At 39.9% G+C, this 19,372-nt stretch overlaps 1 protein-coding gene across 6 annotated transcripts in view; it reads right to left on the bottom strand.

The window, feature by feature from the left end:
• Positions 1-19,372, bottom strand: part of GTF2I (general transcription factor IIi) — a 1,956,122-nt gene that overhangs the window by 363,561 nt on the left and 1,573,189 nt on the right. For all 6 annotated transcript variants that reach the window (XM_044054149.1, XM_044054150.1, XM_044054148.1 and 3 more), the window contains one exon: positions 3,088-3,271. In XM_044054149.1, coding sequence (XP_043910084.1) covers positions 3,088-3,271 — 184 coding nt within the window. The remainder of the gene's footprint in view (positions 1-3,087; positions 3,272-19,372) is intronic.

Raw genomic sequence — 19,372 nt, 5'->3', positions numbered from 1 at the left:
CATTCATCTGTTTTTTATTAATTAACAGGGTGAGTGGGCTGGTCCAAAAACCCTTTTCAGTCATGCTCCAGGCCCATAAGACGAGAATACAGAGAGTTCAAAGTGAAAGGGGCCAAAATACAGATATTTCCAACTGACAAAGACTTTGAGCTGCGGTTTACAGTTACACACTTATTTAAATCATACATTTTGAAAGCATACATTTGTACAACTTGATTAGTATAAGTGAACTAACATTGAAGAGAAAGCATATTTATCAAACACCCCTTAATTTAGCTGGGGTAATAACAGTGGCACAGGCATAAGGAAACAGCAAAAACTGACACACCATTGTACACTTAATGCTTGCCTTAATGATGTCAGATTATATACATTACATATGTACAAAATACAATCTGCGGTGGTGGTGCTGCGGTAGCGTTGTCGCCTCATAGCAAGATGTTGTCCCGTTCGATTCTCAGCTAGAGCGTCTTCTGTGTGGAGGCATACGTGAATGGGGCGTGCCAAGGTTGTGCGTCAGGGCTGGTAACCCGGTAGGTAAAAATCCACTACCAATCATTAGCGGACCGGAGTTCCTCTGTGGCGACCCCTAACCGGGAAAAGCTGAAAGACACAAACAAACATATGTACAAAATACACAATAAAAGGTTTTAAAGCAATATAACCTAAAGTCATTGGTTGTACGTCTGGGTGGGGTTGCTATAGTCTAGGCATAGATTCTCTTGACAGATTATTAATACATGCCCTTGCACTGCAACTTTCCTCATCTAAAGTAGTTCCATCACCTAGTGAAACTTCACTTACTTCCTGCTCCCTAATTAGTCCTGCATTTAGATTCACTTGATCCATACCTGATGCATGCTGTATTAGACTGACTCCCATTATGTACATACATTTCTACAACAGTGTCATAGTGTTTCTGTACCCTTCAGCTGTACTATAAGGTACTGCTTTGTTTACTACTACTTTGTACTCATTTTTCCCCACACTGAGCCTGTAACAGTCAACCTGGATCACTGTTCCACCCCAGTCAACAGATGGTAAATAAAAATGAATAATCCTTCTGTCTTCCAATCTGTCTCATTCATTTCCTACAGCCATACCCTGGCCCACATTTACAGTACATCCTTGTGCCCCTCTACTACTTCTGCTCACCATACCTCCCAACCGTTCCTCAGTTTTGATTGCTTCTCACTCTTTTTTATTGTGATGTGGTTCAACAGCAATTTCTCCTTGGTGAGTAACTGAATTTATTTTATTTATATGGCATTTGTATACCAGGAAAGTCCGACTGGTTCATAATGTACCCATTTTCAGCAGAGGCCTGGGGAGAAAGGCTCCAGATACATATAGTTCAATCTTTGTTTTTTAACAGAATGAATAGACTCAAGACATTATAAAAATGCAGAATTCAGTCACAAGCTACACATGGTTGATAAATTATCATAGGAGAAGCATGGCTTACACCACATGGGAAACCTAACCTTTTCAGACCACCACTTGTAGTTTGTATTACTATTTCTCTAAGTTTCCTTACCTCATAATGTTTTAATAAATACTTATAATTCTGATAATATCTTGCATTCCTTAGACTTCTTTAAATATCCTTTCTCAATATGATCAGTCAAATAAAACTGATCAAATTATTTAAAATAACTTGTCTTACCTGTCATACAAGAAAGTCTCTCTTTGCGTTGATGAGTGGCCCCTCAAGTTCAAGAACACTAACTCCCTGTCTTTCCAAAAAAAGTAGTTTGTTTGTGTCTTTTGGCTTTTCCCGGTTAGGGGTCGCCACAGTGGAACTCCGGTCCGCTAATGATTGGCAGTAGATTTTTATGTGCTGGCTTGCCGGGCCTAACGCACAACCTTCAATGAAGGAATGCCCATTCACACGTCGCCACACAGAAGACGCTCTGAGAATTGAACGGGCAATGTCTGTGAGGTGACAACGCTACCGCAGCACCACCAGGGAGAGAAACCGCTAGGCTTAGTTGCTTTCCAAGCCAACAAGAAAATACATTCAAGAATGAGACAGGGGTACTTACACCTCTCTCCCATCCTTATGACCACAGGATAGGTTCACAGGTGATTACTATGCTAGTGACCCCATTCAGCCTTTTTAAGCCTAGCCATGCTTCCAAAAGTTAAGAACCAAACCCTGTACCTTGTGTCGGTAAGACAAATACCTTAACCATTACACCAACCCCCAACCACAGAAACGCCACACAGCATCACAGCCCTTTGAGAAGTCAACATTATGCAAGCTAAAATAAAAGTAGAGCTAAGCACGACGAATTACACACCATTTTTGTTAGCTGCTCAACACACTTGTTTGCTTAAGCATCGCCACTCTCTCCCTTCCATTCTTAAAAAAGTAGTAATGGAACAAACCACAGTTCTATTGCTATGTTTAGTTGTCTCCCCAACTAGCAAGAAAATATAAGCAAGAACGAGACAGGGGTAACCTACCCTTTTTGCCTGTCCCTTGGATCACAGGACAGTGCATAAAAACAACAGAGCCCTTTTAAAAATAAACATTTTGCAAGATAAAAGAAGAACTGTGTTGTGTATTCTACACACCTGTTTGCTTAAACCGCTCAAACATTTTCAAACTAAAGTCCACTAAACAGTTTACAGAGGTTTCTGAAGACATCATATTTTGAAGCCAAAATACTACTAGATGGATTTACATGCTAAACCCTGAAGACATCTTCAGGATAAGATGCTAAAAGGCAGGTTTAGGAATTTGACACATAATATTAAGTAGGCCTGTTTCGTTTATGAACATCAAGCAAACAAACTCAAGAAAATGCAAAGACACAGACATTTTTGAATTATACCCCTGGAAATGTGTTCTGGTTGAAATAACATAAGATATGTACAAATTTAAGACTCGGCAAAGCCACTTAAGTTAGAAAGTGACAGGACAGTACCCTAATAAAATTCCCACAAATGTACTCAGACTATGATAGTATGCAAAGCTCTCCAAGCAAAGTATTCAGGTTTTAGAGCTAAGTTTAGGAACACAACTCTGGAAATTTATTTTCACTGCCCTCTGATTTGGAATTCTTTAGTTAATTCACTCACTTTTTGATAATGAACTTGATCTTGGCTTTATTTCTTAGAATTTTCTCCAGTCTAGGAATGCCAAAAGTAGACGGTCTGCGGAATGGTACTCCCTCTGGCAGTCCTTCCACATAGAAATCATCAGGGTAAGACTCGAACAGAGCAAATGGCACTTTTACAGGTTCAGAAAGACCAAGAGCTTCACCTAAAGCAAATAAACCAAAAAATAAACTATGTGACTATTGTGCTGTTTATAAAACAGTGAAGCTTGCTCTAACTGGATGAGATGATGAATTCACAGTTGTGGCAATGTTTGACATCTTATAGCTATGTTTTTACATACAGTAAACAATGAATAAGCAAATACATTTTAAATATGAAGTACTGTTCTTCCTGCAACTACATACCTATAGCTGAACTTCTCTGGAACTCTTCCACCAAGAATGATTAAAAAAAAAACAACACAGTGATGGTTCAGCAGCTGCTGCTATGCATTCATTTTACCTGCAATGTGTGAATTCATAATGTGACATCATGTAACCCACCACAACGTTAAACCAATATTATATAGTAATCTACTGTGACTTCAGCATTTTGAAGGCATTTCTTTCAACAGGCCCCTACTTTAATAAAGCATTACACTGAAAGGTCTCATCTGGCAGATATTACTCCAAACAATTCTTAGAACTCTATGGTCCCAATAAGCTCCTGTTGTTGCCAATAAATTCATAACTGGGACTCCACAACATTTTCTTCAGTTCTTTTTCAACAGAACACACTGACTAAGTTTGCAGATGACTGCAAATTAGGAGATGTTACTGAATCTCACACTGACATAAATGTTCTCCAGGAGGGGCTGACAGACAAACAACTGGGGTCAGAGCCATGGACTAAAACTAAATTCGAGAAGTAGATAATGGTATCCCTTGGGAAGTCATCTATCTCTGGTAACTATCATACTGACAACACACCCCTTAGATTTGACCCAGTAGTCAGGGACTTAGGGACACACATAGATAGTAACTGGGCCTTTGACCACCATCTGTCTACAGTGGTGAGGAAATCATTCTATATTGCACAACTTATACACAAAGGTATGCCATCTAAGTCCAAGGAAGTCATTGTTCCACTGTATTTGACATTCATCAGACCTATCATTGAGTACAATGCCCCCTTTGGTATGTACGTAACCAGGCATATCCAACAATTGGAACGTCTACATAGGTTCCTCACTAGAAGAATACAGGGCATAAGTAAAATGTCCTATGCAGACCGCAACAAGGCCTTATCCCTGTATTCTGTCTCCTACAGGCTTTTGAGGGGAGGTCTATGCCTGGCTTACAGGGCACAGGAGTCCACTCTGATGGACCTCCTTCATATCCATAAAAAAACAGCACCATAATTACCCATTCTAAACACTTAAACCTTGCCTGTGATATAAACGGGTCCTGCAAGAGAGATAGGTATGTATCCCAGAGACTACCACATCTATGGAACAGCCCCCCCCCCCCCCCCCATCCATCTGAAGCAGAGTTCCTCCCTAACTCACTTAAAGTGCAACTTGGACAATTGAATAAGAAACCGAAAATGTATCCCTGATTTGGCACCTATGTCTGTAATGGACACAGGTAACCAGTAAATGGTTCATCTCCCAAACCCCTGCTTAAACTTATCAAGGGTATCAGAACTTGTCAGAGATTTGGAATCCATGGCTAGGCTTAAAAAGGCCCTTTTGGTCATAAACCTAGTAAACACCTATGTACCTATGAACAAGGACAACCGGAGGAATGAGTGAAGATTATAAACACCATTCCTCAAACTTTTCATGACAGAAATAAGAAAACTGCAATCTGCTAATTCAGACAATCTTAAAGGTCTGTACTTAGAGAAGATATCTAAGTAGCACATAACTATTTCACAGCAACTTCAGTTCACATGTTCTTATTTAGCTAGAACAAGTCAAACAACAGAGAGGTTACGAAATTAGCTTGTGCTTGACCAACCTATCAAACCTCATTTTGGCTATGGGAAAAATGTCTGGCCTATAACTTGACAAAAAGTCTAAAGCAGACCATATGACTATTGTAAAAATGTCTTGAACACAGACCATTCCAAAATACCCTACCACCACACCAATGGAGTAATGTTTCAAAAGACCAGGAAAAGATGTCTTCCTAGTCCTATCAACAAATGATGCTTGACAAGTTAATCACATAGACAGTTTGACAAATACGACCTAGGTGAAGGTGACCATTTCTGTCTCAAAAACAGCAATGCAAGTAATGCAATGCCTAATAAGTTTCTGGATAAAAAGTGTATTTAGCAGGGTCACTCTGTTGGAAATGAAGAAAACTGTTAGGTTAATCTCATTTTTCCAAGTAAATTATAAGGAAACAGTACACTATTATGCACCGTTTCAGTGACACAACTGTCATTTTTCTTAAATCATGATTTGTGTATTGTCAATACTTCACAATGTTAACTATGAGATTACCTACAATGGAGTTTAATACAGTCAACTAAAGTTGGGCAACTCGGACAGAAAAAAGGGAAATGGGTAGTTTTTTTTTTTTTTTACTACTTTCATATGTTTTTTGAGTCTGGAAGACCTTAGAGGGAAACAAACACATTTAGAGATCAGTAGTGTGGGGACAGACCCCCCCCCCCCCATGTTGGGGAATATATTGGCTGAAAAGCTTCTCTGCAAAAAAAGATGTTTGCTTAGCTTGTGTGATGTTTATGACATTTTACGATTGTGTTACTGAGGACACTACATATTTCTTTTGCAAATGTTTTGCATCTTAATATAACAGGACTGGGAAAGAATTAATGGGTTATGGTCAAAGAGTTAAAGGACTCCAGAACAAAATTCATATTCTAGACTGCAGTCAGATTCCTAAGAAAAATCAAATGCAAGACCATCTCCCCAGAGAGGTGCGGATCACCTACCGATAAGCCACGGTTTTGCCCTTTAATACTTCAAGTAAAAGCAAAAGGCTTGCACAACTAATTTTGCATGAAATGAAACTTGATCATTTAGAATTCATCTATAAGGCAAAGTATTTCTAATTAAAGGAACATGAGGGTATAGTAACAAACATTCACTTTTAGCAACATCTGGTCAGATATTCCATTCCTTGCCATGGCTATCTGTATTGTAGCACGGTGGACAGATGCTTTTTTTCCCCGGAGACTTTTTCTACCTCTATGTGCCGGCCATCATCTTCTACTTCTTCTTGGTTACTCCAGCCAATGGCAAGGGTCATAAGCTTGCTCTAGCCTCCAGGTTTCCCTGTGGCAGCATAAAACCTCATAAATACTACTTGTATGACATATGCATTTGCATAAAATAAAGCATGCAAATATGTTGCCTGGTGAGCACTCATCCCTGGCCCTTGACTGTTTCTACCTTGACTGTTTCTACCACAACAATACAACATCCATCTTCCACTGTCCATCACTGTTGGAGTGGACTGTGTTGCCTCCCTTCACACCAGTGTATGCCAGCTGGTGCCAGCAACTCACTCCCACCCTCAGTGGATAAGTTCCTTCCAGCATCTACCTCACTATCTGAAGCCAGGTTTTCTGGACTGCAGTCAGGGTTTTATCACTCTTCACTACACAGCCAGTTTACAGTAACCAGAAACCTAACCTCAAAGACTAAGGTTAGGATAGGACATACCAAAACACGACTGTGCTTTTCAAAAGACATGTCAGCACTGGTAGTTGTTAGGTACGAGGAGTTGTTTCATAAATAGTTGCTGGAGGAGGAGAAGAAACTAGAAATGTGTCAGTTAGTGCAAAGAACTAAAGTTCTGACTTGTTAATCAGCTGCTTACTGTGCCATGGGTACACGGTTTAAATCTTTCCACCTTCATTTGCTCACCTTGAGCAAGTTACTTAACCAGAGTGTGCTCTGGGGCAATTGGGAATTTGGGCTGGGCTCCTTAATGGTTTCCTGAACTGCGTGCCAAGAAAAATACAGTTGTGTTACACTTATTATTGTAAATGTTTGAGTAGACCAGTGCTGCAGTACTAACCCCTTGGATCTTCCTGCGATGCAGAAGTCAATGACTGAAATGCTTTCCAATGTCTTTGTGTAATCCTTTAGTTTTCAAGATGTCAGTGTATAAGAAAGGCATCCACCAGTGCAATCTTAAGGTTTTTCTAGGCTGTGGAAGTCAGTCCAATGCCTGAGAACAGCACGACTCTCCCAGTTGCCTAAATCTTGCGACACAGTGGCTTTGGACTAGGAGGGGAAGGAGAGTACAGGAGGTGGATGATGATAGGTTTAGAGTACCCATCACATCCCCAACCATTGACAGCCAGGCATATAGAGAGGAAGGAGGGTGGGAGTTGATACTGCAACACTGATTTATTCATACACCTATAATTATGGCAAGTATAACACAACTGTACTATGTTCTTCATAGTCAGTGATACAATACTAATCCTTGAAGGGCACTCAAAGTTACATATTAGGTGGTTGGCTGTCTAAGAGCCCCTGGACAGAAGGTTCTGAAAAACAGCAGCAGCAAACTTGCCCTAACCTTGGATGCAGTGCCTAAACAATAGTACTTGGTAAAGGTGTGGACCGAAGACCAGATGGCAGCTTCCAAGATGGCCTGAGTAGAAAACCCCTTAGGAAGGCACTGGTGGCCACCGTGCTTCTCATGAATGTATCCTGACAGATGTTTGTTGCTCACTTCCACAAGTACAACAAAAACTAATATCATAAGATATCCATTTTGAAACAGTCTGCATGGAAACAGGCATACCTTCTTTTCCTTCTGCAAAGGCCACCAAAAATTGATCTGCTCTATTTGAGGACGGTGTCCTGTTAAGAGAGTAAGTACCTCCAGCAAATGCAGAATTTGTTCAACTTTATCTGAAGATTAAGGAAGAACAATGGTGTATATAGCTTGTTTTAAAGAAAACTATGACAAAACCTTGGGCATGAAGGAAGGGATAGTTCTCAGGGTAACTCCATCCCTGTGGAATACAGTGAAGGGTTCTTTACACATTAGGGCTTGCCGTTCAGAGACCCACCTGGTTTAAGTAATTGCAATCAACAGGGTGGTCTATGTGGGCATCTTTAGAGGGGCTGATACAGCTGGCTCAAAGGGTGGCATTACAAGCTTTTCTACTACATAGTTCGGCTTCCAATAGAGCACAGGATTTCTCATAGGTGGTCTCAGGTGTATTACCCATTTAAACAAAAAAAATGTTTCAAATGGGAATATAAATAAGCAGACAGAATGGTATGCAAGCAGAAATAGCAGATGTATGTACCTTAATACTTGAAAAATAATTCTGAAAAGTATTCCAGCACTTGATTAAGGCCATTAGTAAGTGGTGTCATACCTTTGACCTGGCACCAAAGAAAAAAGACTTTTTCCACTTTGATAAGTATGACTTTCTGACAGTTGGTTTTCTTGCCTCTCTCTAGATAGATAACACTTTAGTAGAATAAGATAGACTGCTTGACATTAGAACCAAATACTCCCGGCTGTTAATTTGAGTGTGCTCAAGTGTGGATGAATGAAAGATCCCTTGGTGTTGGGTGGGTCTATCTATCGCAAGGGAAACAGTATATTATATCTCCCTATACTGAGGGTTAACAGAAGGGAGAATCAGGGTTGCCTTGGCCTTAAAGGAGCTGTCAGTATCATGCCTGACTGTCTTGACTTTACCTTCAGAAGTGCACAAGGGATTAATAGTAACAGAGGGAAGGCATACAAGAACCGGTCTGTCCGTTTCAAAAATGCATTCTCTCTCCATGACCTTGTTTGACGGGTTCTAGAGCAGAAAGTACAGTTGTATACCTACCATAAATATAGATGTTCGAATGTATTCACTGTTGCAGTCATTACATTTGAGTTATCCTGCTGGCAGGCTACCCGCAGTCAGCCTGAATTCCAAAGTCCTGGTCCGGCGTCAGTTGCTGTCGCCTCTTCCTGGACGTCAGTGTGCCAAGGGTATATAAGATGCAGCCAACGTCATTTTCTTCAGTTTTTCTTGCCCATTGCTTATAATAAGCATGCACTAAAATAAACATTACCTTCATCTCAAGCAAATACACCACATAGGTTGTATAGAATAGAAAAGTACAGATAAGTCCCAGCAAAGAAAGGGGGATGGTGGGTGGGTAACCTGGACTGCAACAGTGAATACACTCGAACATCTATATTTATGGTAGGTGCACAACTGTACTATCATCATGTTTCACTGTTGCAGTCATTACACTTGGGTTGAACCCCAAAGCTGAGGTTGGGTGGCTGGGTCTAAATAGAATTAGGAGTGGCTATGATATTGTAAAATCTGAGGAATATTTGGAACAAGCGTATCAATTCCTTGTGCCTGGTTCCAAGCACAGAATCTCTTCCATTTTTCTGCATAAGATTTTCTGGTGCTGGGTCTCTGGGCCTCCTGGTCTCCAAAATAACATCCATAAACGCTTTAGAGAGAGGTGTATTCTGAATGGTCACACTATCCGCCATGCAGCTAGATTTAGGGTTCTGAGTTGGCTGTGCAGGATCTGATTGTTTTGTTGGGTCAGTAAATGAGGAATGTGAGGCAATGTCCACGCTGGGCCTTGAGACAAGCCCCTTAGGATTGGGTACCAGTGTTGGCAGGGCGAATCCGGGGCAATTATCATTTGTGGCTTCTCTTTTCTGACCTTTAGGAGTACCTTGGAGAGGAGAGGCAGTGGAGGAAAGGCATATACTGTGAGGTTGTTCCAGCTGAAAGACAAAGCATCCACTTTCCATGCTTGTTTGTGATAGGTCCTTGTGCAGAATCTCTGAAGTTGGCAGTTGTGAGGGGAGGCAAAAAGATCTATGTCTGGGCGTCCCCATTTCCTTGTTATCATGTTGAAGATTTGTGGGTCTAGTTTCCACTCGTGAGGATCCATGAGGTTTCTGCTTAGTTCGTCTGCCACAGCATTTGTTTTTCCTGGCAGGAATTGTGCTTGCAGGTGCACTTGGTAAGTCAATGCTGTGTTCCACAAAATCATGGCTTGTCTGCAGACAGGGGTGGAATGTGTGCCCCCCTGCTTGTTTATGTACCACATGACTGTGGTGTTGTCCATCTTTATCAGCAGCTGTCCTGGATGAAGTAGGTCCTTGAAGGCTGTGAGGGCATTTTGTGCAGCATCTCTTTTTGATTAATGTGAAGATGCCTTTGGCTTGCGGGCCATGTGCCCTGAATACATTTTCCTGCCATGTAGACCCCCCCAGGCATAATCCGAGGCATCTGTTGTTAGTGTTTGCCTGGCTGTGGGTAAAGTGAATGGCTTTCCCTTGTGGTGACAGGCCTGTGCCCACCATCAAAACTCCTGTTGAAGGCAGGGAATGAGTGAAATTAATGATTCCAGGCTGTTGCAATGTTGAGTCCAAACACTTTTTAGATACCATTGTAGTTTCCTCATATGCAGTCTTGCATATGGAATTAGCAGAATGCAGGATGCCATGCAGCCCAGAGCCTGCAGAATTCTTCTTGCAGATAACTGGGTCTTTGTTGCCATGCTTTTGAAGTAAGAAGTCAGTTGCCTTTGTTTGTCTGGCATGAGATAAGCCATCTGGGCAGTTGTATTTAAGCTTGCACCCAGAAATATTATCTCTTGGGAGGGTACTAGTTTTGATTTCTTTTCGTTTACTGTGTACCCTAGGCAAATTAGTAATCTTTTTACAAAAGCCAGATGCTTTAGTAGAATGTCTTTGGTCTCTGCTTGAATAAGGCAGTTGTCCAAGTAGGGATATATTTGAATTCCTCTTTGTCTGCAAAATGCAATTACTGGTGCCAGGCATTTTGTGAAGATCCTGGGTGCAGTAGATAAGCCAAAGGGCAGTGCAGAGAATTGGTAGTGCCATTGAGCCAACTATGAATCTGAGGTATCTTCTGCAAGATTGTCTGATAGTAACATGCAGGTGTACCTCTTTGAGGTCCAAAGTTACGAGCCAAGACTTCTTGCCCACCATGGGCAGAAGCTGCTTTAGAGTCGACATTTTGAATTTTGGAACATCCAGAAAAGTATTTAGAATAGACAGGTCCAGAATTGGTCTCCATGCTTTGCCCTTTCTTGGTACTAAGAAAAGTCTTGAGTAAAATCCTTGACCCTGCTCTTGTTGTGGCACTGGCTGAATAGCTCTCATGTCCATGAGAGATGAAACTTGTTTTTGTGCCTCTGCGCATTGATTGTGTGGCAGGTCTGGCATACCTTTTGTCTTTGGAAGGTTGTGAAAGTGGAACCTGTAGCCCTGAGAGACTATATTTAAGACCCATTTGTCCTGGGTGATCATGTGCCAATTCTGTGAAAAAAGCGCTAGCTTTCCCCCTAAGGGTGCTGCCAAAAGATAAAAGTTTGGCACTGGCAGAGGGAAGTCATTGGGACTGTCTCCTATACGGCTGTGATTTGTCTTCTCCGCTTTTGGAGGTAGAAGCACTCCACTGTTTGGGCCTGTATGACCCCTGGGGCTGTTGTCTGCCTCTAGGGCGTCTGTATCTGCCTCTTTGTGGCCTGTCTGACACGGGAAAGGATGAATTTTTAGAAGGCCAGTTCCTGCTGAATCTGGGTGGCTGTACCTGTAAGAAATCCTTTACTGTCTGCATGGATTTAGCTTTATCCTCCATTTTCTTCAACACCTCTTCTGCCTTAACACCAAACAAAGTATCATGCTGTAATGGAGCATCCAATAATTTTGCTTTAACATGATCAGGCAGAGACTGTTCCTTTAACCAAGCATGCCTTCTAATGACAGAACCTGTAACAGCGGCCCTGCAAGAGGCCTCCAGTGAATCAAAACCACATTGCAAAGTATGCTTTCTCACTTGTTCAGCTGCATGCAATAAATCCTGCATTTCCTTGTTCTCAGGACATTCAGAATTTGTTAAAATTTTCTGTTTTAGCAGAGACAATAAGTATTGCTGATATAAGCATATGAAACTGACAATTTAAAGCCCTTACATCTAAGGTAGCAGAAGTGTAAACTTTTTTCCCCCATCAGTCCAGTGCCCTTGAATCTCTATCTGAGGGGACAGGGTTTTTTGCAGTAGAGGCCTTGACCCCTTTGGGACCCCAAGATATAGCTTCTGGGTCAGAAGCAAGGTTTTTATATAGAAATGTATGAGAATCTGGAACCCTGTAGTATCTGTCTGGCTTAACAGGTGCAGGAGGTAGAGAGTCAGGGGACAGACCGGACTCTGAAAATACATCATCTACAATGTCTAGAACAGGTGGAATAGCAAGAGGTCTGTGCTGAGGTAGTAAAAGAAAGTCTCTGAGCCTTTTCTTAGATTCTGAGTAATCTTGGCTCTCCCAGTGGAAATGCTCCCTCATGGTATGCAAGGTTTTCCCAAAGGAATAATCCTCAGGAGGAGAAGCTGAAGGAATAGATTCTTCAGCATCAGAATCCTCATAGGGAGGAATAGAGTATCCTTGTTCTGAAGAGGAGTCAGAGGAAATGGAAACCTGATCAGAGGAATCATATTCAGTGTCTTGCCTAGGCCTCTTATCAGGAGGGGGATGATCAACGTAATTAGGTCTTCAGCCATTTTGAGCATCTGTTTCTTAGGCATGGAAGTTTGTCCTGGAGAATGCTGTACTTGTTTCCTTGTCTTTAAAGCTGTTTTAGTCTTTGTCTTGGATGCTGAAGTTGGCTTGATGTAAAGCTGTGTAGGTCTGAAAACACCTTCAGAAGCCGATGCCTGCTCTGCAGCTCCGGACCCATCTGAGGGTTTAGTTTCCGAAGGCCCAATACCTTGAGTATCCAGAGGCCTAGTTGTCTCCATGTGGGAGTCGGAGGCGGCCTGTGGCTCTGAGGTAGCGGGTGTCAGGGGCTGCGAAAGCACCTCACTGAGAACCGGCGACTGGCCTAGAAGAGGCTTCGTCGTTGGTTTTGGACCTCAGATGTCTGTCCTTTTCTTTTTCCTTGTGCTTTTTATGAACTCCGGTCATCGGCTGTTCCGACGGCATTATATAGTTATACCTTCGGCCAAAGTAATAAAATGCAAAATCGTACTGACGCTTAATAGTGCGTTGGTTAAATCTAGCACAAAACCGACAACTAGCAACGTCGTGGTCAGGGCCTAGACAAGGAATACAGTAAGAATGAAAATCCTTATGACGTATTTGCTTCCCACAATAAATACAATTGTTAACTTTTTCTGACATCGGTCTGGAGCAAGAAAAAAGTTTCCCCAATGGGGTACTTAGCTTTATTGAAGACTTCGGATCTGAAATTCAATTTCGAAAATCTCAGGAGTCGGCCGACCGGCACTTGCGAACTGCTTTTGCTTCGGGCACCGTGCGGCAAGAAAGACTGAAGAAAATGGCGTCGGCTGCATCTTGTATACCCCTGGCGCACTGACGTCAGGGAAGAGGCGACCCCGGACCAGAACTTTGGAATTCAGGCCGACTGCGGGTAGCCTGCCAGCAGGATAACCCAAGTGTAATGACTGCAACAATGAAACATGATGAACTTCCTTTGTAACTGTTCAGGGGAAAGGCAAAAACCCACACTTGGATTTCCCCACTTGTTAAAGAGGTCCATGAAGATTTCTCTCAAGTATCCATTCACTGAGCTTTGGAAGGCCCCTGCTCAGTGAAATCTAGTATGGGGGTTTTCTGGCCCAGGATGTCAGATGCTATAAAAAGAGTGAGCTGTAGCTCTTGTGCTAGGAACCATACCTTTGTCACTAAACTGCAAGGGGTGGCATATGAATGACCTTCCTTGTTTATGTACCATGAATGGTGCTGTCTGTCCAAATCTACAGTGTTCCTGGCATCAGGCTGCTTTGGAAGGTTTTTACTGTCAGAAAAACTGCCAGCATTTCATTGCAATTTATGTGCAGTGCAGTTTCCTTTGCACAGAGTCCAAATTCCCTGCACTTTCAGCTGTCTTTAAGTGTACTCCCCAGGCTATGTCTGAACTGTCTGAGGTTATAGTTTTGTAAGTCTCTTCCAGACTGAAACTTGTCCCTGGATTCTGTAGAATGATCTCTTTCCACCCAATTAGTTCCTTTTCTTAGGCAGACAAGCAGCAGCACCAGGCTGTGAGTGCTGTTCCCAAGTATTTTTTAGGAATCACTGGAGCTTCCTCGTGTGCATTTCTGCAAGATGTACCATTAAAATGCAGAATGCCATGTATCCCAACAATCTTAGGAATTCTCTTGCTCTGACTGCCTGCTTTTCAAAAAGGTTCTGTAGACATTTTTTTTTTTTTTAACAAAAACATCTTTATTAAATTACCACATATGACATAGGCAATCATACATTTATATAAATGAAAAACATTGACACCACTTTAGTTGCAATTATTATGCATCACAGACACCACTGAAATAACTGTAGATGCAAACATTATACATCACTTATAATCTAACCAGTCATTGCCAGTTAAGTATTATACAACTCATTTAAATCCTGCCCTCTTTTAAACCTTTTTCCTTCTCTGCATATATTGTTCCCATAATTCTCATTTTTTCCTATGTAGTTTGCTTCTTCCCTTTTCTAAAGATAACATCTCTGTTACTCTAGTCACTACTTCTAGTAAAGTTGGTTTAGACTTTGATTTCCATTTTCTAGTAATTGCTTTTTGGCAGCCACCAAAATTAGACTCAGCAAGACTTTACTATGTCTAGGCAATTCCGATCCTACATTATAACTCAAAAAATCATCTCTCCAATCAATTCAGTATGCTCACCCAGCATCCCCAATATAGCGGTCCGTAGGGAATCTCTAATGTCTGCCATCTCACTACACTCCCAAAAAAACATGTTCCCAGCCCCCTCTTTCTTCCTCGTCACACCTCCAACATTTACTATCCACCTAAGGAAAATGCTTTGGAGTCTTCTTGGGGTATAAAAATACCTATGCAAACACTTCTAGGCAAAGATCCTAAATCTTCTAGACGTTGTTGCATATTTGGGAGATAAACATATATCCCCCCATTGTCTCTTTGTGAATTGCTTATCCAGTCTCTCTTCCCAATCCTTTCTAAGCTCCTCTGATTCTTAAAGTTATCATGCAATATTTTATATGCTCTACTAACTGCTCCTTTTTTTAATGGCAACTTCTGTTCTAGATTCTATTAAAAACTCTACCAGTGCTGGTGTTTCCTTTAAGACCCATCTATTTCTTTCTCTTTGCCTATACTTTGGATATCAATCCTTGATAGGGAATGCAATCTCTAAGATGCAGTCCAAATAAATTATTGGCATCTTCCCATTCCATTACCTTTCCCTTTCTAGTTATTTGCTCCCAATACCTTGGTTCCTTTGCCAGTTTTCTCCAAAACATTTTAAACCCCTCTTGCCTATTGTCTGTAAAGATTCTGTAGACAGTTTGTCAAAAAGGAGACATTGTCTTAGAATTAGATGGCCTTTTGTTGCACTGAATCTATCAATGCATCCAGAAAGAGAATTCTCATCTGTGACTGAAGTTGAAACTTGTAGTTGTTGAGGGGGGCACCTACCTCCTGGAGTAATCATTGGTGATTTATGAAGTGGTCTCATGTTTCAGAGTGAATTTCCCCTGGATCAGGCAATCATCCAAGTAAGAGTATAAGTGAACTAATAGAATTGTGCAATGGTTCTAAAGATTTGGTGCTCTGGAAGCAGTAGATAAGCCAAGTGGTAAATCAACAGAACTGGTAGTGTAGTCCCTCTGGCAGAAAAATATTTTTTGTGTTCCTTCACTATAGGAACATGAAGTTAGGCATCTTTTCAGGTCTAAGAACAACATACATGCTTCCCTGGAAGCTCATGGGTAGTTAGTTTTTGCAAGGTTAGCATTTTGAACTTTGGAATATGAAGGGACTTACTGAGTTTTGAAAATTTAAGACTGGTCTTCAGGTGCCCTCTTTTCTTGGGACCAGGAATATTCTTGAGTAGAACCCTGTGCGCTTTTCTCCTGCAGGGACTGGTCAAACAGACCTTGCTGCAGAAACTCAGGTTTGGAAAAAGACTTCTTCTCTGTCTTTTGCGGGCTTTGGCATTCCTAAAAAAGGGGGTGCTCCTCTGAACTGTATGAAATAGCCACTATCTATGATGTTTGGATGCTTTTTTTGGGGGGGGAGGTGCAGTGGATAGTCACAGCTGCTCTCTGGGGAGCATTGGATTACCCAGGTCTAGATAGATAATCAGCCTGCCACTTTCTGCTCTGTCAGTCTCTTGCTTTGGGGAAGCCTCCCTTTTTCCTGCCTCGGGGTCAGTGGCAAAGATTTAGATGTTTATTTCCTATTTTATCTAAATATGGGAGAAAAACAAAATTCTTTAACTGTTTTGTTTCCTTTTCCATCCAGTTTCAAAAAACTTTCTCAGCAGGAGTACTAAAGAGGAACTCTTTATCCAGTGGGGCATCAAGAAGTTTTGCCTTCACATGGTCTAAGAGGAGCTGAGTCTTCAGCCAGGCATGTCTGTGTATACCCTATAGCAGCTGACCTAAATGATGCATCCAAAGCATCACAGCCACATTTTTTGTGTGTGTGTGGACATCTGTAGGTTTGATCTAGCAGTCTCCTATATGTCCCTCTTGTCTGAGATCTCCTCTGCCTTAGCAATGATCTTTTCTTGTGAGCACTCCATGTACTTTATCATGGGGAAACTGGCAGTTAAATTCCCTCACAGCCAGGCTAGCTAATGTAAAAGTAATTTTACCAAATCAATCTAGCATTCTGCTCTCTCTGTCATTTGGTAAGGGATGCCTGATTGCATCATTGGGAGCTCCCTTGGCAGTTTCAGTTGACACCACCACGGGATCTCCCAGTAGGTTCTTGTAAAGGTGCTTGTGGGTCTCATGCACCCTACAGAAGTGATCTGTCTTCCTATGATCAACAGGAAAGGAGTCAGGGTGCAGAGAGATGTCCTCAAAGACATCATACAGACCCACAGGTGGAATGGCTAAATGTCTGGGAGATGGCAGGCAGTGAAGCTCTCAGCAGTGGTTCTCGGGCCAGAGAAAAAGTACAGTTCTGCCCCACTTACAATAAGTGCAGATCTGTAGATGTTCATAAACATCAGTATTGCAGTACTGATTCTTGTGTCTTCTTGACATGCACAAGTCCTCAAATGGCCTGCTTTCCATAGTCTTTAAAAACAAAAAAAGAAAATACAAAAAAAAAAAAAAAAATAAGTGATAGTAAACAAATGAATGCTAAGTCAATGCTAGAACTTTTTTACTCTTATTACTAGCTTTTCTGCGCTGCATGCATGTCTGCAATATATACATATACATATACACACATATATATATGTTGTATAAATAAATTACTCAAATGCAACACAAACACAAAAAATACACAAAAAAAATGACATTTGTTATGGAAATAAAATGATATCAAATGTGTCCATTCATTCAAAACTTTAAGTCATAATAGGCACTTAATCGAACACACATCATTACACCAGGGCTGAGTTAGGTGTTTTTTGTTTGCACAAACAAATCCCTTTTCTCTTGTATTATTATGTAGATCCACCCCAGATTTTTATTTTTTTATAAAATTTTAAAAATGACGAATAAACAATGGATGTTTTTATCACGTGTTTAGTGATGTTTGTTTCCCAATTGTTTCCCAATGTTTCCCAAATTATGTATGCGGTGGAAATAAGCATCTCCCTTTACGCTTTACGCCTGAACAAAATAATAGGCTAAATAAATAACAAATTTTAAAAATTACATTTGTACATTTTAATATTTTACAAATCATATATATGAATGTTAGATATGCTGAATCAATGTTGTTAGACTTGAAATATTTAAAACACATGTTTGTTAATCTTATAAACAGGCATAGGAGCTTTAATCTCCCTTTAATTTTGATTGCTTTTTTTTTTTTTAATGATGGTGCTTTTTTGTAAACAATATCAAAATATCACCCATGCAACACAAACAAAATTACCGTGGTTAGAAACTTGTCTCTAATGGGGGTTGCAAATTTCAAAAATTAGTGAAAACTTTCAAACTATTTTTTAGGTTTAACTGACTTTATCATTTTAGGCATTATACCTATTTTATCCAAAAACAACAAGGGTTACAAGGAATTAAATTCATAGCCTAAAAATTAAATGACCACTTTCAATTTTTAAGTTTAACCTCATAATTTTATAAATAAGTTTTGGAATACAACCTAATCTATAAAAAACATTTTAACTAGCATCTCTTCCTCATCAAATGTTTCATCATCATCAACTCATATCACATCATCAAGCTGTAAACTCATCTCCCGAAGCCTGTCTTCTGGAAGAAACTTAAACACTCCTTCTGAAAAAAGAAATAAATGTTAAAATTTTCAAAAATTTTTATGTAAATATAGATTTTCAATCGTGTTTTTTTTTCAATTTATGTTGTTTTAATTTCTTTTTTTTCTAAATTCTATAGTTAAATGTAAAAAGAAAGAATAAAATGTAAAAAATTATTAAATAAGAAAATCTTTTATTAAATTTCTTTCTAATCATAAATATATATTCTGGTAAATCTGTAGTACCATTTACTATAATTTATTATCTAAAGCATATTTAAAAAGATAGTGATGCTCCCAAAAAAAAATTACTGTTTTGTTAAAAGATCCACCATGGAAAAAATATGAATACCACAATTTGTAAATAAATGTTCTTTTTTTTTTTAAAAAAATATTATTAAAAAAACAAAACTAAAACCTTGATTAAAAATAAATATTGTGTCTGGAAATCTTTCCTTAATAAATTATCGTTTCCTAATTCACTCTAAACCAATATCCTGTGGAATGTGTCATTTAACAGAATATCAGCAAGATCAACAATAATTTCATCTTTAAATCATCTTTAAATGAGTTGTTGTAAATCAACTATAAAAATCGCTACTCTGATTTGTTATGGATTTGTGGTTTTGTTTCTCTACAGATTTGTGGTTCTGTTTTTTTCACTTTGCATATTTATATGTAATGTTTACAAATATGTATCTATTTGGGGAACATGATTATTGTAATGTTTGGGAACACCAAACATGGGAAAACAGTTTGCCATTGGAATGCTTGGGAAAAAGGATAATCTGAGGATATGCAGGATTGAACAAATCCAATGACTGTTCTTAAATTATTCTTTTTTATTGATTTGTTAAGTTTATGATGGACACTTTTTTATAACTTGCAGTTAATAGTAAAGCATCTTAGTTAGTATTATCTGTTCTATATAAAAAATAAGCTACCCACCAATATAGTCCCACCTACATACATCTTATGTAAATATTATAAATAAATTAACCCATTAATTTAATTTCATGTTCTTTTGTTGTTTTAATTTTGGTGATTCTAATTCTTGTTTGTTTATCTAA

This window comes from Protopterus annectens, chromosome 13.part0 (assembly GCF_019279795.1).
Source record: "Protopterus annectens isolate FY-2018-M chromosome 13.part0, PAN1.0, whole genome shotgun sequence".
Classification (NCBI taxonomy): domain Eukaryota; kingdom Metazoa; phylum Chordata; order Ceratodontiformes; family Protopteridae; genus Protopterus; species Protopterus annectens.
Note: the sequence above shows the minus strand (reverse complement) of the source record. Positions and strands in the feature narration are given on the sequence as shown.